The sequence below is a fragment of the Cuculus canorus genome, chromosome 25, assembly GCF_017976375.1.
Source record: "Cuculus canorus isolate bCucCan1 chromosome 25, bCucCan1.pri, whole genome shotgun sequence".
Classification (NCBI taxonomy): Eukaryota; Metazoa; Chordata; class Aves; order Cuculiformes; family Cuculidae; genus Cuculus; species Cuculus canorus.
The window spans coordinates 1,830,065-1,857,215 of record NC_071425.1 but is presented as its reverse complement, the minus strand read 5'-3'; the positions used below and the strand labels follow the sequence as shown (position 1 = coordinate 1,857,215).

Sequence of the window (27,151 nt, the reverse complement as noted above, 5' to 3'; positions counted from 1 at the left end):
CCCACCCCCGGCTCCAGCTCCGCTCCGTGCGAGGCTCCCGGGGGCGCTGAGCCCCCCCCCGAGCGGAGCCGGGGACCCCCCGCACCCCCAAACCATGAGCCGGGGGGGCTTCGTCCTGCTCTGCCTGCTGAGCGGGGCACTGGGAGCAGGTACGGGGGGGGGGACACCCGGGGGGGGGGGAACTGGGAGGGGAAGACCCCCGAATGGGGGGCAACTGGGAGGGGAGGACCCCGGGATGGGGGGAATGGGGGGCAACTGGGAGCGGGGGGGACACCGGGATGGGGGGAATGGGGGGCAACTGGGAGCGGGGGGGACACCGGGATGGGGGGAATGGGGGGGAACTGGGAGCGGGGAGGACACCGGGATGGGGGGAATGGGGGGGAACTGGGGGGGGAGGACCCCGGGATGGGGGGAATGGGGGGGAACTGGGAGGGGAGGACCCCGGGATGGGGGGAATGGGGGGCAACTGGGAGGGGGGGACACACCGGGATGGAGGGGAATAGGGGGCAATTGGGAGGGGAGACCCTGGGATGGGGAGGCTGGGGGGCAACTGGAAAGGAGGAATGGGGGGCAACTGGGAGGGGGGGGGGGGGGGATTGGGGGCAGCTGGGTGGGAAGGGGGACCCCTGGATGGGGGGAATAGGGAGCAACTGGGAGGGAGGGGAGCCCTGGGGTGGGGGAAATGGGAGGGAAGGGGACACCCTGAGATGGAGGGAATGGGGGCAACTGGGAGGGGAGGGGACCTGGGTTTGGGGGGGCAACTAGGAGGGAAGGGAGGCCCCCCCGTGGCTCAGCCCTTGGCTGTGAGTGCAGGGTCTGGTGGGATTTGGGGAGCACAACGGAGCCTCCTTTGAGGGGGGGTCCTTACAGCCCTGCCTGTGGGACGGGCTCTGCACCCCGAGCACCTCAGACCCCCCAGAAGCATCAAGAGGATGGGGCGCCCCAATGCCCCCCAGGGAAGGGGAGCACCCCCCAACCCCAGAGTCCCTTTCCCTTTCCCTTGCCCGCTCAGCCCTGCTCCCCCCCTGCCTCAGTTTCCCCTCCCAGAGACTCCGGGGACGCAAACCAGCCCCACGGGACGGCTCAGGAGCTCGTTAGGCAGCAGCAATTAATTAGCTTCCTCCTGGCTGAAGGTGGGAGCCCCCTCCCAAGGGTGCTTCTGCTGTCCCCCTCGCTGGGGACACGCGTCCTGGCTGTGTCCCTGCCCGTGGGCGAGCGCGTGCCGCCTCCGCTCGTGCTGAGCTGCCGGGAAAGCTCATCAATCTCTGCAGATTTTGTCCCAAATGGCTTTTTTTCCATCGCCCCCTGCTCCGATGCTTCAGCTCCCTCGCTGGGGCTGGAGGGGACAAGGGACGTGTTTATGTTGGAGATGCTTGGGAGCCCCTGGCACTCGGACCCCGCGCCAGCCTGGGCTCACCGGTGCCTGGGGGTGCCCCATTGCCGAACCCCATCTTCCCCACCCCCAGGGCCTCGCGCTCCTCCCTGTGTGTGGGGTGTGCACCGACTTGGGGGGGTTTGTAGGTGCTTTGCCTCCTCTCTCCCCTCTGTTTGCCCCCCATCCCTGCGCCCCTGACACGAGAAGCCCTTTCCTGTGTCTCCACCATCCCGGCGATGCTGCTCCTCAGGGCTGAGACCCCACAAACTCGTGTCACCTAAGCAGGACCTGCCTTACCAGGGGACAGGGCTGATCCCAACCCATCCGGTGGGTGCCCTCGCGGCGTGGGACCCCACCAACCCATCTCTGTGTGTGTCCCCCCCCACCCCAGGACGCCCTCCCAGGAGTCCAGCGGTGGCCGAAGGGCAACGGAAAGCTCCGGAGACCTCACCGGGGACCGAGGGGACCCGCATCAGCCAGGACCTGGTGGGGGGCAGCCTGGCCATCGACACGCTGCCAGCCAACGAGACGCGGATCGTGGTGAGTCGAGGTCCCCTGGGGCTCCCCACTGGCTGCCCCCCGCTTGCCCCGTGGCAGGATCCGGCCAACCTTTGACCACCAGGAGCTATTTCCAGGCTGGGCAGGGAGCTGGTGGAGCCGCTGGCTCTGAGTTAAAGCGTAGGGTTGGATCCCCACAACCCAGAGGGTGATTACAGCCCAGCGCGGAGGCGGCCGTGCCCTTGGGCATCGCCGTGCCGGGGAGCCCTGCCAGGTCCCATGGCTCCACCACCGCTGAAAATCCCGGGATGCTTCGCTTGCCGCGATGCCATGTGCGCAGCGGAGACGATGCCGGAGCGAGGGGGCTGTGGGGGATGTTGGGGGGCTGATGTGGGGAAGGCAGGAGCCTGTGCTGCCGCTAACGAGCTCCTGTAGCAGCAGTGTTACCTCCTGAGACTCCTCACTTGGTTCTCACATCCTGGCTGTGCCTAATTATCCGCCCTCAATTAGCTCCTGGTTATTTGTGGTGGGTCCCTTGGCAGCTGGGGGGGGGGGGGTTGCCTGGCTCTGAGGGCTCCAGGATGGGGGGATCCGGGGTTGCGGGTGGTTTCTGTTGGAGGATTCACCAGTTTTGGTGGGTTTGGCAGCAGCTGGTTGTGGATTTGGTGGAATTAGTGCCCGCGCGGCTGTTTCCGCCCCGGTTTGGCCTCGCTCGTCGGCCAGTGGCGATGGAGAGGGACCAGGAGCCAGAAAAGTCCCTGATGTGGAAGTGTTTAAAACCCCAAACCACCGACAGCTGGTGGAGACGCTGTGTCTCCAGGGTGTGATGGTGCTTGTGGTTCCCAGGAGGAGAAGGTGGCAGTTTCGGTGCTGTCGGGGGGCTCAGAGCAGCCCCCCCAGAGCAGGGACGTGTTCAGGGGCAGGGATGCTGCTCCCCGCTGTGCATCCCTGCATCCCGCAGCATCCAACCCACAGAAGGTGTGATCCTGCCTCTGGAGCTCCCAGCCTGGAGTTGGGAAGGTTTTTTTTTCCCTGTCTCCCCACAAAACATCCCAGGGTTGGGGTGCAGGGGGGCTGCTCTGACCCAAAGGATTGCGAGAGGGTGCGATGCCAGGCAGTGCCACCGCCCCTCACCGAGCTCTGCCCCACACCTCCTGCGCTCCCCACTTGTTTGCGTGGCCGAAACTTCCCCTCTCTTAATTTTCGCTGTAACCAAAGCAAGGTGACGGATCAGGACATCCTAATGAGTCAGCGATGAGGTCAGGGGCTCGGCAGCCAGCTCCTCCGGCCCTGCTTATCTTCCTCTCGGTTTATTTGGAACACATCGGGAAGGCATGGAGAGACGAGGGCAGGGGAGGTTTTGTCCTTCATCACCTGGCCCTGCGCTCAGCTGCTTTGTGCTGGCGGGCAGCGAGTGCAACAGAGCTTTCCCTGTGCCTCAGTTTCCCCATCCGTAGGGAAGGGGAGGACTCTGGGCTGTGTCAGCCCCTCTGAGTTCTGGGAGAGAGACTGGGCTCTAATTGCTGTAGGGAAGAGCTAGGAAAACTTTCCCTGGAGTCAGGGCTTACCCAGGAGAACAGCGGCTTTCCCTGAACTTTGTTGAAGCGAAGAAAATCCATGTTAAAGGATTTTTCTCAGCATTTTATCCCTTCTGACTCCCGCAGACCTGCAGCAGCTCCGTGGGGAACAGCACGGGGCTGGTGAAAGCTGGGGGGGGGGCTTTGCTTTCTTTTTTACTCTCTCCAACTCATTGAATCCTGGGCTGCTGAGTCCTTCCCTGCTTCCAGTGCCCGGGGTTGTGTGTGGGGAGCAGGGCTGGGGCCAGCTGGGATGGGGGAGATGCTGGGGGGAGATGCTGGGGGCTGGGGGAGATGCTGGGGGCTGGGGGAGATGCTGAGGGGAAGATGCTGGGGGCTGGGGGGAGATGCTGGGGGCTGGGGGAGGTGCTGAGGGGAAGATGCTGGGGGCTGGGGGCTGGGGGGAGATGCTGGGGGCTGGGGGAGATGCTGGGGGGAAGATGTTGGGGGCTGGGGGGAGATGCTGGGGTCTGGGGGAGATGCTGGGGGGAAGATGCTGGGGGCTGGGGGAGATGCTGGGGGCTGGGGGGAAGATGCTGGGTCTGGGGGAGATGCTGAGGGCTGGAGGAGATGCTGGGGGGAAGATGTTGGGGGCTGGAGGGAGATGCTGGGGTCTGGGGGAGGTGCTGGGGGGAAGATGCTGGGGTCTGGGGGAGATGCTGGGGTCTGGGGGAGATGCTGAGGGCTGGAGGAGATGCTGGGGGGAAGATGCTGGGGGCTGGGGGGAGATGCTGAGGGCTGGAGGAGATGCTGGGGGGAAGATGTTGGGGGCTGGGGGGAGATGCTGGGGTCTGGGGGAGATGCTGGGGGGAAGATGCTGGGGTCTGGGGGAGATGCTGGGGTCTGGGGGAGATGCTGAGGGCTGGAGGAGATGCTGGGGGGAAGATGCTGGGGGCTGGGGGGAGATGCTGGGGTCTGGGGGAGGTGCTGGGGGCTGGGGGGAGATGCTGGGGTCTGGGGGAGATGCTGGGGTCTGGGGGAGGTGCTGGGGGCTGGGGGGAGATGCTGGGGTCTGGGGGAGATGCTAAGGGGAAGATACTGGGTCTGGGGGAAATGCTGGGGGGGAGATGCTGGGTCTGGGAGAGATGCTGAGGGGAAGATGCTGGGGCTGGGGGAGATGCTGGGGTCTGGGGGAGATGCTAAGGGGAAGGTACTGGGTCTGGGGGAGGTGCTGGGGTCTGGGGGAGATGCTGGGGCAAGAGTGGCCGGGTGTCAGAAGGGGCTGAGTGGCCCCGCCGCGGCAGATGGTGCTGAGCGGCCAGCGTGGCGGCACGCCAGGCGCTGGCACGGAGCAGCGCTTTCCCAAGGAAAATTAAGATGCTTCCCTGTCTTCCCCATTCCCTGGCACGAAGCTGCCTCCCCTGACGGGCGACGGCTCCCAGCTGTGCCCCTGCCCGGCTGCGCCCATCGGAGCTGCCGTGGCCGAGGCTGTGCAGGGCTGGCTGCACCCCGGCACGTCGCCTGCTCTGCCCGTGTCCCCAAGGAGCTGCCGCAGAGCCGCGTGTCCGAGTCCCCGCGTGGGCTGTGCATCCCTTGTGAGGTCCCTCAGCAGTCTGCGACTGCTCTTGGCAGAGCTGCCGTGTGGTCCGTGCTCCAGGCTGCCAAGGAGAGGGGTTGGTGGAGCTCAGGGTGCTGCTGGGGGTTTGGGATCCCTCTCCACGCTCTGGATGAGAACAAGGAGAGCTGATTCCTCGCGCAGAGTCGTTTCCCAGCCCACGCTCCAGGGTTGTCACCCAGGAGAACAGCCCATGCCCTCAACCCCTCGCTCCTGCTCCGCTGGCCATGCAGCCTCGTCCGCCTTCCCGAGCTGCTTGCTTCCAAGGTTCATCATTTCCTCCGGGCTTCCACGTCTCCGGTTGTTGGCTTTGCATCTAGTGGTCACTTTAGCTGTAACCTCCAGCCTCTGGCTCCGGAGTAGGATGTTTTCTTCCCGGGAAGGTTGCATCTGCTCCTCTGCGGTCTCTCGTGAGTCACAGCTCTCTCTCTCACCAGCCGCGACCTCTCTGCACTCAATCGCTCTCATGGGTCTTCTCCGCACCTTCTCCAACCTCTCAGTGTCCTTTGCTGGCTTCGTACCACCTTCTCCTCTGCTGGTTTCATCGATGCTTTGTGCTCCGATCGGGTCTCCGTTCGGGATCAGGGTGGCTAATGCTGTCCCCCCCATCCCTCCCCGTCGGCAGGAGGACAACCACAGCTACTACGTGTCACGGATCTACGGACCAGGGGACGCGCGGCTGAGGGGGCTCTGGGTTGACATGGCAGCCGCCAACAGGAGCCAAGTGAAGATCCACGGGATCCTCTCCAACACGCACCGTCAGGCCTCGGTGAGCCCGCGGGGGCTGCTCTGCAGCCGGGGGTGTCCCCCCGTGTCTCCTCCAGGAGGGATTTCCAGCCCTTTCCACATCCCCGGGACAGCTGGGTGCACACCAAGGCTCGGGAAGATCTTCAACCCAAAACAAATTGGGTTTTGTTTTAATTTTATCCAGCCTGGAGAAGAGAAGGCTCCGAGGAGATCTTATAGTGACCTTCCAGTACCTGAAAGGGGCTCCAGGAAAGCTGGAGAGGGGCTGTTCATAAAGGCTGTGGGGATGGGATGAGGGGGAACGGGGATAAACTGGAGAGGGGCAGATTTAGACTGGACATTAGGAAATATTTCTTCACTATGAGAGTGATGAAGCACTGGAAGAGGTTGCCCAGAGCAGTGGTGGTGCCCCATCCCTGGAGGGCTTCAAGGCCAGGTTGGATGGGCCTTGGGCAGCCTGATCCAGTGGGATGTCCCTGCCCATGGCAGGGATGGACCTGGATGATCTTCAAGGTCCCTTCCAACCCAAACTATTCTATGATTCTAAGCGTTTGGTTCCCCCCAGGCCAGGAGCAGAAGGGGATGAGCTGTGGGGACCGGGCACCCCCAGGACCTCCGCTCCCATCCTTTCCCACCCCTTCTCCAAGCACTGACCCCAGGTGTTCGGTGCAAACCAGGGCAGAACCGGTGCGGATGGGCACGGCTGCGTGTCCCCACAGCCCTAGCAGGTGTTTTGCCAAGGGCTGAGCTGTTCTCACCCCATTTCCCTTCTGCAGAGAATTGTCCTCTCCTTTGACTTCCCCTTCTACGGACACCTCCTGCGGCAGGTCACGATAGCGACGGGCGGTGAGTCGGGACGGGATGGGAGATGGGATGGGATGGGACGGGATGGGACGGGATGGGATGGGACAGGGTGGGATGGGACAGGGTGGGATGGGACAGGGACGGTACGAGATGCCTGCGCTCGGTCAGTATTCCCATGGTTGGGAGGGTTGGATGTGGCTGTGGGGCTGGTTCTGCCCTCACGCCTCGTCCCACAGCCCGGGGAGCTCAGAGAAGGCGCTGTCGGACCCGAATCTGTGTGTTACGAACAATTCCTTCACTGACAGAGGGGTGAAGGCTGCCCAGAAGAGTGGTGGAGTCTCCATCCCTGGAGGGGTTCAAAGAACACGTAGATGTGACACTTCAGGACATAGTTTAGTCAGCACGGTGGCGTTGGGCTGATGGCTGGGCAGGATGGGCTCAGAGGGCTTTTCCAGCCTAAATGATTCCATGATTCGATGACTCTAACCCCTGCCCTGCTGCCGGTGCCTCGGTTTCTGCAGCCGTTGAGGAGGGGATGCCAGGGGATCACAGAGGGAAGCCAGGAAGGGATGCAGGGGCTAAGAAAAAGTGATGGGTGAGGCAGGGCAGGGTGGTGGGAGGGCAGAAGCAGCGAGGGGGCACCCCAGGGTGGTGGAAGGGACCATGCGCTGCTTCACCCACCTCTACTCGCTCAGGTTTTATCTTCATGGGGGACGTCATCCACCGGATGCTCACGGCCACGCAGTACGTCGCGCCCCTCATGGCCAACTTCAACCCCAGCTATTCCCGCAACTCCACCGTCCAGTACTTGGACAACGGTGAGTCCTGCTCCGGCGCCTCCTCTGCTACAGGACAGAGCTCTGGGGAGGGGTGCTGGGGGCGTTTGGCAGGGTCTCGTTCGTGGTTCTGCTCGGAGCGATGTGCTGGAGACTGGGGGTGAGGTGACTCGGAGCTTCGCCAACAGGAGATGATGGGTCAGGCAGTGGAGATGTGAGGAGGGATGAGAGGGCTGATCCACTTTGGTCTCTCCCCCAGGGACGGTTTTTGTGGTGCAGTGGGACAAGGTCTATCTTCAAGGGAAGGAGGACATGGGCAGCTTCACCTTCCAGGCAGCTCTGCACAGCACGGGGAGAATCATCTTTGGGTACAAGGAGGTGAGGGATGTTCCTGCTGGGGACGGCACGGCAGGAGGGTCCCTGGGGGGGTGGTGGGAGGATACGTGGTGGTGTAACTGTTCACAGGGTGAGGCTGAGCATTCCCAGTGCCACCAGGAGCCCAAGGCAGGGCTGGGGTCCACCATGGCTTCTCTCCCTGGCTGTAGATCCCCATGCCGGTCCTACAGATCAGCGCCACCCAACACCCCGTGAAAGCTGGCCTCTCCGACGCCTTCATGATCCTCAACCCTTCTCCTGATGTGCCTGGTGAGTCGCTTGCGGAATTGGGGAGGCAGCTGCTGGGGCCGGGGAGCTCCTGCTCCGTCCCTTGGGAATGCCAAGGCCTTGGGGCATCACAGCTGGAGAGGAGGCAGATAGGGAAGGAGAGGTGAGACATCCTTGTCTTTGGGCACTGCCCAAAGGATGCCCTGCTCGGATTCGCGGTGGGGAGCAAAGGAGCGCGTGGGGCTCAGCTGCACGGAGCTCCTCGTGTCGCACATCCCTGGTTCCATCTCTCTCGGGGTGCAGCCCCGTCCTCTGGCCGCTCGCTGGGCGCTTTGGCGAAGCGCTGCAGGCAAAAGGGCTTCGTGCTTCTCGCCCAGCGCGTTCGGAATGACAGCGAGCAGCCAAGCTATCGCTTCCCTGGTTTCCAGCTGATGAGGAGGAGGGGAAGAACGATTCCAAACGAGACTGCAGATGAACGAGAGCCTTGAGGTGGGGGCGCTGGGTGCCTCATTCCTCTATGCATGGGGGTTTTGGGGAGCCCACAAGTCCCACCGCTGCAGCTCTGGACTGTCTGGGAATGCGTAGTGTGGCGTTGGTGCTGCAGGCTCTGGGATCTGCACCCGTATCGGCAGGATTGAGGATGGCTACATCCACGTCCGCACGTGCCGTGAACTGCAGGCACGATGTGCGCTTGCCAAAAAGGCTTTTCCAGTCTGTCCCATCCCCTTCGTGTCATAAGGAGCCCAACCTCGCTCCTGCCTCCCCGCGCTGCACCCGGCGCGGTTGCTTTTCCTTGTTATTTATGGAGTCTGCCATCTGGCCCTCGTTTATTAGCGGTTTACAAGAGTTTGTGTAAAAACCCAGCGCCAGGCGGGACGGTGCCTCCCCTCGGCATCCTCCGCTCGCTGGGCTCGTGCCCTCTGTCCCAGGGGGTTTGCTGTGCCTCCTGCCTGCCGGGGCATGACGGGCAGCGGCTGGGAAAGAAAGGGGAGAACCAGCCATGAAAACGCCTTATGTGGGGATGAAACAAGGCTTGAAGGGAAGAGGAGGAGGGGAGAGTGGTCCATCCTGCTCATCTTGCTGGGCTCCAAGTGTGGAGCAGAGCCACGCGGTGCTGTGGCTGTGCTGGAAGGACAGGTTGGGTTATCCTCGCCGGGGCACCAAGCCGGGAAGCATCTTGGTGTCAGCGTATGGATTAGCAGCAGAGACTGGGAGAAGCCTGGCTCCAGGGTAGACCCTTTGGTCCCAAGGATGCAGGAGAAAGAGAAGGAAGAGGGCGAGGCGTGAGGGATAAGGGAAGGAGGAGGCTTTGGGGAGGATGGGGCTGCAGAGCGAGAGCCCGGGGAGCAGTGTGGGGCTCCGGGTGAGCGCTGCACACGAGAGAGAGGCTCACAGCCCCGTGAGTCACTGACGAACAATGTGTTGTGCGGCTTCGTGTTTGTTTAGAGCGATGCAGGACTGGACCACATTCATCTCTGGTGGGGGAGAATGGGAGAGAGAGCTCCAAGCTCCCTCCAGCAAAGCACAAAAGAGGCGATGTGCACCCTGACACCCCTCCTCTCGCCAGCACCTACCGTACTGCTTCTCCAGAACCCCCTACACTGTCTGATCCTGCAGGAACAACGCCAAGAGTGGGCTCAGCTTTGCCTCTCGGCTGGGGGTCAGCAGCAGCCCAGGCTTTCCCTGCGCACACTGGGATTCACCCATGGGATGGGGAAGGGCGTGCGAGGTGGGCTCGTGCCCCGTCTGAAGCCAAGGCGCTGTGTTTCAGAGTCCCGCCGTCGGACCATCTACGAGTATCATCGCGTGGAGCTGGACACCAGCAAGATCACCAACATGTCAGCTGTGGAGTTCACCCCTCTGCCCAGTAAGTCGGAAAAGACGATGTGGTGCCCTGAAGAGTGTTTCCCTCCCCTGGTTTCACCCAGTGACTACCACAGCCTCCAGTTTACAGCCAAAGGGGGAAGGCAAGGCTGTGGACGAGTCAGGTTCGCTGTGTGCTGGAGGGGTGTGTGGCTCCCATCCATCACCCAACAGCTGGGATCCCGCGGCGCTCCGGCGCTGTGGAGGGAGGGCGTGCGATGGGTCGGGGCGCAGCTTGTCCCTGCGCTGGGGTCCCCTGGCTTTTCCGCCTTTGTGAGAAGCCTGGCTGTCGCCGAGCGTCTCGTACGTACAGCCCTGTCTGGATTTAGCAGCTCAGAGTCAGCCCCAGCCAACAGCAAATCCCGCACGCTTGCCAGCCTGGCTGCGCCGTAGCCGAGGCGCGAGCTGGGGATGCAGTAAAGCTCGTCTGGCATGGGAGAAGCCAATAAAGGCTGTATCTGCAGACAATTACACCTTATCTCAGTGATGAGGACAGCAGCGCTAGCCCCGATGTCCCCAGGAGCGATGCGCTATGGTCCCAAGCTGTGCTCCGTGCTGCTCTGTCGGCTCCTTTCCTCGTGCACAGCTGATGGCTCTGGTTGCTCACCGGTTGATCCCCTCTCGCCCCAGTCCTGCTCCCCTGTTCCCTGCTCTTCCCCCCATCCAGCTCCTTCCCTTCTCTCCTTAAGCTGCCGCTAATTTCGCTGGACCCCGGTTCACTTCGGGTCTGTCGACAAGACATTTGCGACGCCTCCATACTCAGATGAAGTGTCTTAAGGATCTTGTTAAATAGATACAATTTTAGTGCTGGGATCCAAGGACTCACGCGCACGAGGGAAAGCCGTCATGCAGTCCGTAAATACAGGGCAGGGAATAAATCTGTCACAAAGATACCAAGGTTATGCATTTAAATGGTCTCCCCGGGGTATTTTATGACAATTTTAACAGCGGGCAGGATTGCTGCAAAGCAGATCATAAATAAGCGTTCTGTAATAAGTTTATTTTCTTCTCCTTAAGCCTCTCTGGTTGTTTTTATCCCTGCAGCCAGGGTAGCTGGAAGCAGCTTGTTCAGAGGAGCCACGGAGCTAGGGAGAACCAGACTCCGCTTTTTCTTCTGGGGTTTAGTTTTTAGCCTTATTCAGGTCAGAAGCGGCTGAACTGGGTTAGCCTCCGCCTCTTCTCATGTGCTGTCTCCGCATGGCAGGGAGCTTGGGAAAAGCTCCAGACAGGAGAGCAAAGAGATCAGGGCTGGAGGACACCAGAAAAGTGTGGTGGGCAGCCCAGGTCTGGGGTAGCAGCAGCGGGGAGCGCGAGGGACGGGACAGGGATGGAGAAACGATGGAGATGTGGGTCAGGATGGGGTAGTGTTGGGCATCCCGGCTCGGGTGGGGATGGCTGCTGCCTTTCAGAATCCTGTGCACCAACACAAGACATGAACCTCTGATGTTTTGCCTTCATCGCTTGGTATTTGGCGCACTGGAGCGGCTCTCCGGGCTCCCGAGGGGCTCGTTAAAACCGCTGACGTCCTTTGATGGTTTTTTTTTGCAGATGAGCCCTTTTGGCCGTCTTTTCTGGACAGGGTGACAAGCAAGCGATGGTTCTCATTCTCTCTGATGTGGAGATATTCTTGCAGGACTGCGTAGTACGGACATAACAACAGAGGGTTAAACCGTTTGTATCGTTGCCTTCCGTCCTCTGTCCAATAAGAAGTGACATAAATCTCAGATGTGCTTTAATTCCCAGCTAAACAGGATGGGAAGAGGCTTCCAGATGGACTGCGAGTCCACTCCTGCTAGAAAGGTGCTGCCTGGTCCATTCCAGAGAGGCTGAGTTTGGAGACTCCTCCATCGGCACCGGTTCTACCAACACCGCCAGCTCTCCGCACGTGCTCCCTCGTGGCTGTGCCGGTGTTGGCGGATCACTTCTATGTCTCTTTTCTCTCTTTTCCAGCTTGCCTCCAGCACCAGAGCTGTGAAATGTGTGTGACATCGGAGCTGACCTTCAACTGCAGCTGGTGCCACGTCCTGCAGAGGTAGGAGGGATGAATTTCCATCCCACCTCTTCTCTTGCTGATGTTCCTGTAGCTGGGAGAGCAAGGGCAGCTCCAGGGCTGATGCCTGTATCGGCGTTGCCGGGTTTTTTGTTATTATTTTCCTTTTTATTGGGTTTTTTTGTCATTATTGTTGTTGCTTCTTGGCTTAGTTAGGGTGCTGCTCTCACAGTCTCACAGCCATGGTCAAGAGGTGATCCGATCTCTGGTTCCACGCCATGGAAAGGAGATGTTTCTCAAGGCTCGGGTTCTTGATCTGAATGTTTCGCCGCGGCAGCTCGGACAAGTTGGGACCAGAAGGAAGCCTCACGTTATTGTCAGTGAGATTAGACGTGGCGGAAACTTGTGCTGATTTAAGCTGTGATTTCAGATTTCAGAGAGGTGGAGGGCAGGGGAGATGGGACGCGCTCAGGTCTGAAGGACGGCGGGCAGGTCGGAGAGCTGAGGATGCTCCTCAGGCCTCCAGCAGAGGATGGGTCCTCCTTGTGGGTCAAGACAGAAGGTGAGGGGGCAGTTGGTGCTTTTTGGGGGGTAAACATTGGCTCTGGGGAGGACAGGGCTGGCCCCGCTGCAGTCCTGGCCATGCGGCAGTCCTGCTCCGCGCTCTCCTTCAGCTCAAGCAGCGCGATACGGAGCGGCTTAATGAGATTGTGCTGAAATATTTATTTCGAGCGAGTGGCAGGGGAGGGGACCCAGAAACACAGATCCTCACCCGCGGCACGGGGACATGCCCGGCTCTCCCAGGAAGGCACACGGGATGGTTCTTTCCCCCATCCGCCTCCTGCAAGGGCAGCCTCCGCTCGCCCCACGGCACCTTCCCTCCTCCTTTCTGTAGCCCTTCGCTCACTACACTCAGGACTTGCCCCCTTTCCTTACACCAATTCCAGCAAGGGATGAGCGGGGCAGCTGGGACGGGGAAAGATCCTGAGACATCAGCAAAGCGAGCCAATAAATCAGCATTGATTCACTGCCTTTCGGTGGGCTGGAATACAACCCGAGCCAGGGGAACATCACTTCTCAGTGACAGTTGCTCAGCGGTGGCTTCAGATCAGAGAATATTATGTTCTCGCAGCTGAGAGAGATGCGGGAAACCAGATGTGGCTTTGGTAGCAAAACCAAGCCTGGGATACAGTGGCTTAGTCTGGATCGTGTTTGGGCTGAAACCTCGGGGCTCGAGTTCGTCATTCCGTTTATTCCAAACACACAGCGTTTTACAAGCACCATCTTCCACAATCCAAGTCGCTGTTGGTGGTGTTTGCTCTTATCACTTATGGCACGGCGGCTTCTCGATGTGCCGGCTAAAAGCCACGCTCCCCGCAGCCCCCGCTGCGCATCGGTCCTGAGCAGCTTAGGTTCCAACTGGAAAGTAGAAAGAGCTGACGTGGTGGAAACTCTATCTTGGAAGGTTCCAACCAGGTTGGTTTTTGCAAAGCCAACGTGCTCTTCCCCAAGGAAGTTGGTTCGGTGGTTTCCAGGTGACTTCCACTCTATCCTGAGTCCAGCTCAGTGATTTAACCCCCAAGTCCTCCGAGCTCTCTCCCGTTTAAGTTGGTGTTTTTGCTTTTGCTGAGCCCATAATTGTTACAGGAACTCTACTTTAAGCAAAGATCTCGGTGACTCAGTAGGACCTAAAGTTTTTTTGTGGCTTCTCCTCTTTTGTTGGTCGGTGGTTGTGTGAATTCGTGCTTGTGTGAGCTGAACCCCTGATTCATCTGTTGGTATCCCCAGAGACTTCCCAAAGGTCAGAGCGCTGTTTCATTCCCTTTCTGTCGAGATTTCTCAAGCCGGTGTTTTCCTGATGCCGTTTGTAATTCCTTCAATGTGTTTTTCCTGTGCAGATGTTGCTGGAAAAAAAAACAAACCCTCATGGAGATCACGGCTTTACCCTGGCACAGAGTCCAGGAGATGGAAATTCAGACTCAGTCTATATATTTTTCCTATTTCTCTGCTTCTCCGTTTCCCTTGGAGAAGCAGTGTTGAGCCTTTTTCTTCTCTGTGAAGAGGAACATTTGGGTACTTCCAGCACAGCTGTACTGGAATCCATCTGTCTTTGGAGATCAACTTGTATGGAATTTTTCCAGTCCTTTGGGTTTTTTTTGTTTGTCCAACAAACACAGCGCCCATCGGGGCAGCATTTGGGACTCTTGGGCAGCTTAGAATTCGCACGGAGTGGGCAAAGGAGCATTGCAGGCTGCCCGGGGTAGCGGTGGAGTCGCCCTCCCTGGAAGGACTTAAAAGATGGGGAGATGAGGTGCTCAGGGCTATGGTGTAGTAGTGGATGGGTATGGTCGGACTCAATGATTTCTAAAGGTCTTTTCCAACCAAATGATTCTATGATTATCGCTGCTGCGTCCCAGGAGTTTCTCTGCCCCAGGTTAATGCTGTTCTTCTCCACAGATGCTCCAGCGGCTTTGACCGATACCGTGAGGAGTGGCTGTCCTACGGCTGTGGCCAGAAGGTGAGACTGGGAATGGAATCGCTTCTTTCAGGTCCTCTGCTAGGAATGATGCTGATCTGCAGGAAGAACAATGGCCATTTCCCAGCTCAAAAAAGTCATGCTTGGCTCCACTTGACCCATGCTGGTCGGGAAGAGACCGAGTATCCCTTATGCCGTTCCCGTTACTGCAGGTCCACCGATTCCCTGGACAGGTGCTGTCTGTCTTGGAAGAGTTAAAAGATGCTCCGTCTAAGCCAGCATTTGCCTCCCTGGTGTCTTGTTTCTGCGTTGGTTGGTGCTGGATGCTCAGCAAAGGTGCAGGGACCTCCCTGAGTTACCAAGTGGTGCAATTTGAGTACATGGGGATATTTTTTTCTCCACCTCCTGAAGCATGACTCTTACTCACTCTCAAGCATGAAGAAATTAGCCCTTGTGATTTGTTTTGTCCTTGCTAGCACAATTAGCTCCACGTTGGATGAACTGGTTTCTTTGTCTCGGGAAGATCGGCTCAAACAAAACATCTGTTTCTGCTTTGGATCTTTTTTTTTTTTTTGGTTGGCTCTTTTTTTTTTTTCCCCCCCACTGAAAATTCAGCTTTGTTTGCTGTTAACCGAGAGGGCTGAGAGAGGGAAAAGGAGGTCACGGGACCTGTGTGAAGTCATTCAGCGATGCAAGAAGGTCAGACTGGTGGACCTTGCCAGGTCATTGACATTTGCCCTACTTAAGTAGTTCCCAAACTTTTCCTCATCTTCTCCAGGTCACCCCCACCAGTTCTGGACCATGTCCCCTCCTTCTGCTCCGGTGTTTGAACCCCAAGAACTCAGCAGCCCTAAGTCTGGGAAGCACAGTCCCTACTTGCAGCTTCCTGGCACCTTTCCTAGAGGAGAGCTCGAGAAAGTGGCTGTTCTTCAGCAGCCCAGAAGGTCAACCATGTCTTGGACTGCATCTAAAGTGTGGCCAGCAGGGCGAGGGAGGGGACTCTGCCCCTCTATTCCTCTCTTGTGAGACCTCATCTGGAGTATTGTGTCCAGTTCTGGAATCCTCAGCATAAGAAGGAGGTGGAGCTGTTGGAACGGGTGCAGAGGAGGCTGCAAAGATGATCCGAGGGCTGGAGAACCTCCAGGACAAGGACAGGCTGAGAGTTGGGGTTGTTCAGCCTGGAGAAGGCTCCAGGGAGATTTTATAATGACCTTCCAGTCCCTGAAGGGGCTACAAGAAAGCTGGAGAGGGGCTGTTTACAAAGGCTTGTGGGGATAGGACGGAGGGCAATGGGGATAAACTGGAGAGGGGCACATTTAGACTGGACATAAGGAGGAATTTCTCCACAATGAGGGTGGGGAGACACTGGCCCAGGTTGCCCAGGGAAGCTGTGGCTGCCCCAACCCTGGAGGTGTTCCAGGCCAGGTTGGATGGGGCCTTGGACATCCTGATCCAGTGGGAGGTGTCCCTGCCCATGGCAGGAGTGTTGGAACTGGATGATCTTTAATGTCCCTTCCAACCCTAACTATTCCATGATTCATTTTCTTTGCAGTCAGATGAGAGGACCTGTGAGGATTTAGCAGAAGGTGACCACTTCTCAGCACCTCCTGACAGCTCTTTCTCACCACTGGATGAGGATGTTACCACCTCCACGTCCTCGCTCTTCATTGACAGCCTCACTACGGAAGGTAGGGGCGGCTGGGGCAGGGACACCCCAGCCTTGATGCCTATCCCTGGGGAGCTTTGGACACCTCACAAAGCAAATTTGTACCCGAAGAAATACAATAACAAACCTGTGTTTGCAGTATAAGGGAGGGGTGAGAACAGGAGCAGTTGGGAAGGCGCAGGAAGGTGAGACTCGGAGGGATGTGGGAAGGGCAGAGATGAAACCCTCAGTGAGATGAGTGTCACAGGTGCATCGTAGCCTTTTTACGCATTTGTGAAGGCAAACAAGCAACTCATCTCTGCTGGATGGGCTGCCCAGCATCAAAAGGACTCTATGGAGGAGGACTTGGGGGTACTGGTGGTCGAAAAGCTGAACATGAGCCGACAACATGTGCTCTTGGCCCAGAAACCACCCGTGTCCTGGGGTGCATCCAAAGCCGTGGGACCAGCAGGGAGGGGATTCTGCCCCTCTGATGAGGCTCCACCTGGAGCCCTGCGTCCAGCTCTGGAGTCCTCAGCACACGAAGGACACAGAGCTGTTGGAGAGAGTCCAGAGGAGGCCACGGAGATGATGTGAGGGCTGGAGAACCTCCTGTATGAGGATAGGCTGAGAGATGGGGTTGTTCAGCCTGGAGAAGAGAAGGCTCCAAGAAGACCTTAGAGCAGCTTCCAGCACTGAAAGGGGCTCCAGGAAAGCTGGGGAGGGGCTCTGGATCAGGGGGTGCAGGGACAGACAAAGGGGCAATGGTTTTAAACTAAAGGAGGGTGGATTTAGACTGGCTATTAGGAAGAAATATTTTACAATGAGGGTGAGGAAGCCCTGGACGAGATGACCTGTAAACATCCCTTCCAACATCAAGCATTCCATGGTTCTGTAACAGAGGTTAGTCCCGTTCACAGGGCCTCGTGCTTTTAAAGCGCTCGTTCCTAGCTGGTGGCTCAGGGCTGCTGGTGCTCTCAGACTGGAAATAACACCACGAGCTTGTGATTGCCCTCCGCTCAGGAATGGTGTTCGTTCCAGCGTAGCAAAGCTCCACATAAGGACCCGAGTTTCCCTCGAGACACCCGTGTTCTAAAGCTTGATAATCCTATTAAGACAGGGCTGGCTCCTCGCATCCTAGCGGCAGGTATCACTTCAATTTTGCTGCTTAATAGTCCCTAACGCAAACTGCTAATTAGAATAAATAGAAAGGAACATTAGTAATTGTCCTTCAGCAATAGGAAGGAGGAACGGGAGCGCCTGGCTGCCAGAGTTGACTTTGAAAGGAGCAATTAAAGGAGGAGGGGGGGGGGGGGTGGCGTCTAACACCACCGCTGAGATTATTTTCCAACTCGCCGCCAATTCTTTGGAAGAAAAAAATAAAGAACGAGAGGCTTTCTGTGACATAGTCAAGCATGAAGTCAATTTGTAATCTTGGAAGGAAACAAACAGCCAGCTGCGACAGGCAGCGAACTTTATCTGGGGAAGCAAAGCAAAGGAAGAGGCAAAGCAAAGCAAAGGGAGAAGCGAAGCAAAGGGAGAAGCGAAGCAAAGGAAGAAGCGAAGCAAAGGAAGAAGCGAAGCGAAGCAAAGGAAGAAGCGAAGCAAAGGAAGAAGCGAAGCAAAGCAAAGGAAGAAGCGAAGCAAAGGAAGAAGCGAAGCAAAGGAAGAAGCGAAGCAAAGCAAAGGAAGAAGCAAAGCAAAGGAAGAAGCAAAGCAAAGGAAGAAGCGAAGCAAAGCAAAGGAAGAAGCAAAGCAAAGCAAAGGAAGAAGCGAAGCAAAGGAAGAAGCAAAGCAAAGGAAGAAGCGAAGCAAAGCAAAGGAAGAAGCAAAGCAAAGCAAAGGAAGAAGCAAAGCAAAGGAAGAAGCAAAGCAAAGGAAGAAGCGAAGCGAAGGAAGAAGCGAAGCAAAGGAAGAAGTGAAGCAAAGGAAGAAGCAAAGCAAAGCAAAGGAAGAAGCAAAGCAAAGGAAGAAGCGAAGCAAAGGAAGAAGCGAAGCAAAGGAAGAAGCGAAGCAAAGGAAGAAGCGAAGCAAAGGAAGAAGCAAAGCAAAGCAAAGGAAGAAGCGAAGCAAAGCAAAGGAAGAAGCGAAGCAAAGAAGCAGACCCTCCCCTCTGCATCCTCCCAGCCAGCCCAGCTCGCTGGCCCTGCTGCCGGAGATGTTTGTGAACGTGTCTGACTCGTCGGTGATGTGTCAGCGCCGCAGCGTCAGCCAAGCGGGATGAATTCTGGATTGGGCATGGAGTGTTAGGACAAGGGGGAATGGCTTTAAATTGGAAAGGGGAAGATTTAGGTTAGACATTAGGAAGAAATTCTTCATGATAAAGGTGGGGAGGCCCTGGCTCAGGCTGCCCAGAGCAGTGGTGGCTGCCCCATCCCTGGAAGGGTTCAAGGCCAGGTTGGAGCAACCAGATCCAGTGGGAGGTGTTGGATCCATGGCAGCGGGTTGGAACTGGATGGGCTTTGAGGTCTCTTCGAACCCAAACTATTCTGTGATTCTATGATTTCATTTAGACTCGTGAGGGCTGTGATGTGGAGACCATCAGGACATAAAGCCTTGTACGATATATCCTGGTTCTTCCAAAATGAGATGAGGAATGGAACTGGGGGTTTGGGTCCCAGTGGAAGATATCTACAGCGTGACATCCCGTTGATTTATTTGGGATGTATTGCTGCAAATACCATAGTCTGAACACAGACCCAGAAGAGCTGGGGCGCGTGGAGTGTATTTGAAGTCTGGTTTTCTCAGGTGTTTCATAGAATCATGGAATGATTTGGGTTGGAAGGGACCTCAAAGGTCATCCAGTTCTAACTCCCTGCCATGGATGATGGTTGTGCTCCAGGTGCTGCCTTTGTGAAGGAAGACGGCCCACAAGCCGTGTGCTTTCACTGTTGTTGTTTGCTGGGTGCCGTACTCTTCCAACAAACCCAGAGGTTTAAAACTCACTGGCCACGGAGATGCTGTGTAAGAGCTGTGTTCTGTCGATGGCCCCGTTACAGAGGGATGAAAGCGGGTGGGAAGCACGCGGAATATCACAGAAGGCACCTAACTTTATGTTTTTGCCTTTGTTTTCTTCTTTGAGATGATACGAAGCTCAATCAGTATGCAGGAAGCGAAGGTAAGCCCTTAATCTCCTCTCTGCTGCTCGCAGTCCTTCCAAGCGAAAACACGTTACACGGAGAGCAAATGCACTGGGGAGTTGCGATCCGTCAGTGGAGGGGACAGGTGAAACCGAGACTGGAAGGATGCAATCAAGATAAGGCTTCTATTGTCCTTACCTTGATTAATGCCATTGCAGGCAGCGAAAAGTGAGAGTCGGGACTGATCTGTCTCACCCTGCTACTGTTTGTCTTCTTTTCCCACTTAGTCCTGCTGTGCAAGTGAAGATGATGAATTTCCTCTTTCCATGTAATTCCCTTTCTTTGCAGTTTTCGCATAGACAAAAAGTCCTTTTTCCCTTGGAGCTTCCCCAGATGTCCAAAAGAGTGGCGTAAAAGCCAAATGTAGAGTGTCCTTAGCCCGGCTCTGCCTTTTTCATTTCTGTTCCTGTGGTTCCTTCTGCAGTCTGAGTTTGTTCGGCAGTCCCAGGGGCAGGGAGGGAGCCCAACTGTTGCTGTCGTGCTCTTATGAATCTCAGAGTATGGGGAGGATCTGAGTCCTCTTTGCCTGATGTCAGGTTTGCAAGAGCTGTGGTCATATGCAAACCACGAGCCCATCCCTTGGTCGTATGCAAACCACGAGCCCATCCCTCCTCCCAGAAAGCAGCTGCTGGAAGTTAAACAGGCTGAACTGGGCACAGGCTTGGTTCCTTTGCAGGCATGAGGCCTTTGAAGCACAGCATCTTCCTGGTTTCAGGCAAATTGCTCCCGAAAGAGCTGGTAATGTCACGATTAATCTCTACCGCGTCCACCCTCTGGGGCTCTGTGCCATTGGCTCTTCCTATCCGAGCACCGAGGGCAAAGCTGGAGGGCTGTGGGAGACACGCTGAGGGCTCCACTCAGCATATGGCTCATGGTTTTCCATCGGAGTGGGAGCCAATAGATAAAGGATATGGATTGGAGAGAGGGATTACTGCGTGGTAGTGGTTTAATCTTCCTTTGAACTAGCTATGCCGTCATCCAAAAGGGATGCTGAAGCTCAGACCACAGCTCCCTGGGGCATCTTCCCTTCTTGTTGAGGCTGTCAGGAGCAGGCAGGGTTGCTCAGTTGTACGTGTAGAGCCCTGAAAGGTCTTTCCTACAAGGTCTCAGCACAGTTTAGGACTCACCTGAATCCTTTTTTGCAGGTGTGGGGAGCAGCATTCCTGCCAAGAAAGCAGGCACCCCGATCCACACAGGTACCATCGTGGGGATTGTTCTGGCAGTATTGCTGATCGCAGCTATTATCCTGGCTGGAATTTACATCAACAGCCACCCCACCTCAAATGCCGCCCTCTTCTTCATCGAGGTGAGTGGAGAACCTTATTTCTGGCCACTTTTATCTTCCTCTATCAACACAAATCATAGCCTTCGGGAGCAAAGCAGGGAGCAAAGAGAAGCAGAGAGAGGAGCTTTCATAGAGTTCGTATCTGAATTTCTTTTCATGGTCCTCCAGTCGATGATGTTTTAATCTTAGGCTCCCTCCCTCCCACACTGTTTTATTTTGCTCCCTTTCACACGCTCCCTATCACACATTGCCTTTTTTTTTCCCCCATGCAATATTAGACTCTCCCACCTGTTTGCATGAGCAGTCGACGCGCGGCCAGGTTGGAGGGCTCGTTTGGAGCGATGACATAACCCAAATCGCTGTCTTTTGAATTGCCCAGCTGGATTTTGTTGACTCAAATTGTCAGACGGTACTGATAGATGCCACGCCATCGGCTGCTGTGTAAGCAATGGTGTGAGGGCTCCAAATGGAACGTTTTAATTCTCAGGAAGATAGGGGGTCCAACAATCTCCATCTGCTGCTAAAAGCCAGAAGACCGCGTGCTGTGGGATCCCGAGGCAGTCAGAAGCGGGCTGGATCTTGGCATCGGAGCTGCTGGGGAGGGAGTGAGCAACACTTAGCCCTCAGCCTTTCATTATTGCTCCCTGGTGTTTTCCTGGAGCACTCGTCTTCCCTCCATCTGTGCTCTTTGCAGAGACAGGCTTCAGAGAATTGACCTACACGGCCTCTGCCAGTTCAGTACCTGCGCGCTTGGCGATGTTTGATGTGTTTATCTGCGAAGGGGCAATGCAGTTGGGAGGAGACACAGAGCTGATTTGTCTGTGGTCACACTGGAGGGCTGTGGCGTCTTGGCTGCTGCCCTGGGCGCCGGCTGTCCTTGTTCTGGGGGCAGATTTCACTTTAAGCTTCCGTTTTCCTTCCAGCTCCCCATTTGAACCCCATCAGTGGGTCAGCTCGGTGAGATCGATGCTTTGGAATGACCTCCTCCAAGCATGAAGTGATTTTTCAGAATCTACTTTTATTAATCATAGAATAGTTTGGGTTGGAAGGGACCTCAAAGCCCATCCAGTTCCACCCCCTGCCATGGGCAGGGACACCTCCCACTGGATCCGGTTGCTCCAAGCCCCATCCAACCTGGCCTTGAACCCCTCCAGGGATGGGGCACCACCACTGCTCTGGGCAACCTGGGCCAGGGCCTCCCCACCTTCACAGGGAAACATTTCTCCCCAAGATCTCATCTCAATCTCCCCTCTTTCAGCTTCAAACCGTACCCCTCCTCCCATCGCTGCCCTCCCTGATTCAGAGCCCCTCCCCATCTTTCCTGTAGGCAATAGGAAAAACTCAAACTTTCACAAAGACCGCGTTGTCTTTCTTTCAGGACCGAGTTTCCGATTTCCCTGTGGGGTTGGCCCGAAAGGCTCTGTCGTAGCTTCTGATGGCTCTTTGTTTCTGTCCACAGCGAAGGCCACATCACTGGCCTGCCATGAAATTCCGAAATCACACCAACCATGCAACGTACTCGGAGGTGGAGCCGGCCAGCCAGGAGAAGGAGGGTTTTGTCGAAGCAGAACAGTGCTGAGCGCTTCTCCCCCTGCGTCTCAAACCTCCCATGTCTCAAGCGTTGGAGTCTTCTGTTATTCTATTGCAAAGTCTTTCCCCTCTTGGAAAAGAAACAGCAAGTAGAGGAAAAAGACCCAATGGAGCATCTGATAAGAAGGAGTCAGGGCGATGTGAGGCTGGGACTCACCTGGATTCCTCACGGGCAGCAGTCGGTGGTGACATCGGACTCTGCCTGCAGCCCGGAACTGAAGCCCTGGATGTGGTGACAGAAAAAGTGCAAAGTTCTGGTTTGCTGTGGGCTTTTTGGTTTATTGTTGGGTTTTTGCCCCCTTGCGTGTGGCTGACCTCTTCCCTCCTCCACCAGGAGTCCTAAGAGGGGCAGCAAAGGGAGGCAAACCTCAATACAGAGAGAATACGCAGTGGCCTCGAGCAGCAGGCTCTTGGGGATGGCAAAATAGATGCCTTTAGCTGCACGCTCTGGCTCTGCCTGCACTCAGGAAAGCTGGGCTGGTTGCCTCTGCCCCTCTCCGCGGAGGTGCTGGGGGGTTGGGGTAGATGCTGTTGGTGCCCCAGGAGAGGGACCGTTGGCTCTCCGGGGCTCCGCTCCCCTCTCCCATTCCCACTCCCTCAGCTCTGGCCCTTTCTTCGCTCTCCCCTTTGCCTTCTTTTTGGGGTGGGCAGCATTTAATTTTCTTTTCACGACTCAGAAGCCTTTTCATCCTGCGGTTGGTCTTCCGCCACTACGGCATCAATTCCCTGCCCTCCTCTCCCTCCAAAGTAAGAACTCCCTCCCCCCCTGCTCCAGAGAAAGGGAAACTGGATCTATTTTAAGGGCAAAACCCTGTGGAGGATTCACCTTCAGGATGTTTGTGAGCCAATGGCTCTGATGCACTGTCTGGCATCTAATTAATTTGCTAAATTACTGACTATGACCCTTAACCCAAAGGAGAGTGTGGAAAACATCTTAGATTCCTTCAAAATCCTCACGGCACGGCCACTAATCCGGAGTCGTTTGTGATGGAAGAGGATGGGGACAGAGCAGTGAAAAAAGCTGTGCCCTCCCACAGGCTAAATCCAAGGAGTGAAGGCATCCATGCCTGATACCACTGAAAAATCTCAAAGTCTCCTTAACATCGCAGCTTTCAGAGGCCACTCGAGCCAGGGGAGTTTGTTCTGGGGTTTTTTTTTTTTCATTTTATATAATATCTGAGATTGGTCCCTGGGCTGGGTTTGTCTGTGTATCATCATCCCAGAACCTGACCTTAACCAAGGGCTTCGGCGTTAGACCTCTCAGGGTTCTCCGCTCCTCCTGTGCAATCACAACTCAACACTGCTCTGCAGGAATACGCACCCCTACATCCACAAACCCCAGCTGCAGGATTGGGCCCTAAACTGTGGACAGCTTGCATAAAAAAAAGAGTCCAAAGTCCAATGTACATTAATATTTTCTTTCCCCTACCCAAAAAAAAAAGATGTTGGTTGTTTGGGGGTTTTTTTTCCCCTTTTTTTCCTTTCATTTTCTCCTGATCCTCAGTTATTTATTCTGATAATCATGTTTGGTGCATATTTTATCCACTGGCTGGTTCAGCTGTCACTGGTGGTGATTACTGCCAAAGGCAGGGTCTGTCTAATTAATGTTTTCCTTCTCATCTGCTGAATTTATATAGCCATTAAAGATAAATATGGATGCTTTGTGGCATTTAGACCCCAGATTATACTTTCTCATACGTAGCCACCAGGGAGGCTTTTGATGCATCTTATTATGGAATAAAGGCACCAAAACGCTCAAGCAGGGTAAGTCAGCCTGAGCTGTGCCAAGTTGCTATGGCCCACAGTCTCTCTTCAGATGTATTTTGAAGATAAACTTTATTCCAAAATAAAGCTTTCAATTGGAAAGTTGTTTTTTTCCCCCATATCCCTGAAGTAGAAAGAATTCAAAGGGATGCTGTCATCTAGTTCTTGCCCAGGATCTGATCTCCTTTGAAATGGTTATGAGCTAGTAAGGAATTTTCTCTGGATTTAACTCTTTTCAAGTAATGGCCTCGGTTTTATTGTTTTACTGAATTACATACACAATGTATGTATATATACATACATAATGTATGTATAGCAGCAAGATTTTGGGTACTTCTCTTCCCCTAAAATCCCTAGAAATGCTAGGTAACATCCAACAGTTCTGAAACGGTGAGAATTTAAATGAAAACAGACTTCAAATAGAGTGCAATTGAGCTGCACGAAGGATTCAGAAGAGGATCAGATACTCAGGTGGAGAATAACAACATCCAAGAGCCACAGCGCAGAGATATGCAAAGTACCTGCGCTCCAGGGGAGATGCCAAGTGCTGGGTGCCTGGAGTGAAAAAGGCTTCTTAAAATTCCTTTAAGGAAAGAAACAAACCAAACCAGGCTATTCTGAATTCCGTAGCTGTGCAACAGCTGCTTGGTCTGCCTTCTACCGAGGAATAGAGTTTGGGGTGTTGTGAAGCAGAGCGTTAACAGCCTCAATCCATCATCTCTAAGACCTTGTCGTAGAGTAGATGGAGAAGTTCCTGCCTGTAGCCATGTGCGGGCTCTGAGCTGAAGGCTGGGATTCAACCAGCTTCTCCCACTGCCGAGCCTGGAGAAGGAGAAGAAAAAATGTCAAATATTCTGTTTTACCTTTCGACAGCTCTGGGCAGTTGAAGTTCGCGTCTGGGGAGCTCACGAGCCAGCAGGGAGCAATCTTTTCTGAATATTCTTTGCACTGGAAGAGAAGAGGTGGTCTATTAAATTCCAGAAAGCCTGACAGTGCTGTTGCCGATGTCTAGAAGAAAGAGAAAAATGTCTTTACCATCAACAAGTACTGCTCTAATGTTGAAGAGGAGAGTCTGGGCTCAAGTCCAACGCATCAGGATCAATGCCCCTCTCTTACCTGTGTAACTCAGACTTCAAAGTGCCGGTTAATCTGTCAGTCTCAAGTGCCAAACCAAGAAAGTGATGGTGGTGACTATGACATAAAAAGAGATTGATTTTGCTTTTAATCGGTGGCTTCTCCAGTCCCATCCTGAGGTTTTCCTCTGGATTCCGATGAACCCAGCACTCGGGCTTGCTTCAAAGCAGATGGCATAATAGACGTGTGTATTGACCTGTGTATTTTATAGCTACGAAAGGCGCTGAGGCTGTTGGCTGTGCTCAGCCCATGGCTCAGCTGGTTAAAAAAACGATGCAAAACACAAACTGCTCTGGCTCCTCATTTGTCTTGCCAAGCACCGTGCCCCGGCAGTTTGTGGCGGCTGCGGAGCGCATCCTTCGGGCGTAAAGGCAGCTGCCTGTCATCAGGCACGAAACGACATCACGTACCTGCTCCTTGGCCACTGCTCTACTGCAGCAGTCGGGAGAGCAGCACAGGGGTTGTCAGAGACCACGGAGAGGCTGGCTCTGCTCCTGTGGAAGTCGGAGGGGTAACCCCCCCATCTCGACATCAATGGGAACAGCACCCAGATCAAAAAAATACTCTCTAAAGGCCTCTTTTCCACATACTTGAATTCATAGCACAGTCGGATGGTTTTGGGGGACTAAAGGCACTTTAACCGTCTTTTAATGCAGTGTATTTACTACGGACTATCTGCATGGAATACAGTCTTAATATTAAAAACAAATCTTCCTTTTGGACTGCTTTGTTTTCAAAATAAAACGTGGAAAGGATTACTGGTCCTGTTATGCAAACTTCTATTTCCATCTTGTATTCTTTTAACAGACACTACAAGAATACAAGGATATTTTTTAAAGACATCCTTTTCTGTCTTAGCAATACCACATCAGATCAGGAGGTGTTCCCAGGACATATCTAAGATAAAAAACAACGTAACTGAGGTTTGAGTCAAGACTATAATTTTCTTCTAATTTTATTCTGCGCAGCTTGCTTAAGATGGTTTTTTTCTTTGCAGCCTTCTCAGCTTGAACAATGACGTTTGCCGAGCCCGTTTGACTTTTTGGCAGCAGTAAGGTTTAGTGTTTTGATCTCTGCACTAGAACAAATCATTTTAAAAATATAAGTCATATTTAAGGTCATTATCTGAGACCTCTGGGTTTGGGCTTCCTTCACTGTTGTACATTTAAAGTAGGAAGAAATGGGCACCATGCACTAAGTGAAAAGAGATGAGGAACTACAGGAAAAGGCCCATAGAATCATGGAATGGTTTGGGTTGGAAAGGACCTCAAAGCCTATCCGGTTCCACCCCCTGCCATGGGTAGGGACACCTCCCAGTAGACCAGGTTGCTCCAAGCCCCATCCAACCTGGCCTTGAACACTTCCAGGAATACTTCTAGGGAGCTCCATTTTGCAATTAACTATGCATGACAATAGATTAATTCCCGTGGGAGCTTTGATAACACTGCTTCCATGTGTGTTATACCTGGAGTAAGGGATAACGGCATAGCCAGGACTTACCCATAGCCATTCCCACGCGCTTACGTTGCAAGCAGCCGCGCCGTGTGGAAATAGCCAAGCCAGCACAGAAACGGGAGCGATTCAATCCAGCTTCATATGCCCTGCAGGAGGGAAGTGTGAGCCTGGTTAGAGACACGCTGGGATGAAGGATGTAGGGAGGGGGCTGTCGTTGAGGTGCTGGGTTGTGGTCTAGGAGATGCGAGTCTCCGATAGCAGAAGATCTCCTGGTATCCCACCTGTTCTTCCATACCCGTGAGCAGTAACACCGTGTTTACCTGTGGCCATCCAGGCTGTAAACTTCCTGGATCGGGGCTGTTCCATCGCATGTATGGCCTTGACGCCACTTGAGAAGGTACATGCATCATTTCCTAAGCAGAACTTTGCCCCTGATGCCCTTCTGAAGTCAACGTCACTATCTTTTGTCCCTCCTTTCACTGGCTATGACCATGTCACAGTACTGGAAAAAGACGTAATACATCAGCTGCTTCTCCTTTCCTCGACCCAAGCCCTTCAACTCCCTGTTTCTCTCTTCTCCAGGAGTCTTTTCCAGGTCGGAAGAAACTGCGCTCATACGATACAAACAGCTATAAGTTAATTTAAACACAATAAAAGAATTCTATGCTCCCAATGCCTTGCTCTATTTTTCTGAGCAGAACTGTAACAGATAGATAATTAGAATATACATATATATTCTATTTATATATATATATATATATACACACACACGAAAGCCAATACTTTATGATATACAAATATGCAAAACCATCAGCTCTCCTGGACAAATAGTTTTCATACTAAACATCCCCAAAATGGGGAAAAAATACTTTAA

The 27,151-nt window shown here is 54.8% G+C and overlaps 1 protein-coding gene across 1 annotated transcript; it reads left to right on the top strand.

Moving 5' to 3' along the window:
* On the top strand, nt 1-25,917 carry PLXDC1 (plexin domain containing 1). Its single transcript, XM_054088324.1, has 14 exons — nt 1-149; nt 1,767-1,915; nt 5,631-5,774; nt 6,529-6,598; nt 7,252-7,374; nt 7,592-7,710; nt 7,878-7,977; nt 9,707-9,802; nt 11,749-11,830; nt 14,246-14,306; nt 15,817-15,952; nt 18,992-19,027; nt 20,195-20,355; nt 21,794-25,917. The coding sequence occupies exons 1-14, from the start codon at nt 95-97 to the stop codon at nt 21,911-21,913; spliced, it is 1,452 nt and encodes a 483-aa protein (XP_053944299.1). The 5' UTR covers nt 1-94; the 3' UTR covers nt 21,914-25,917.
* The last annotated feature ends 1,234 nt before the right edge of the window (nt 25,918-27,151 follow it).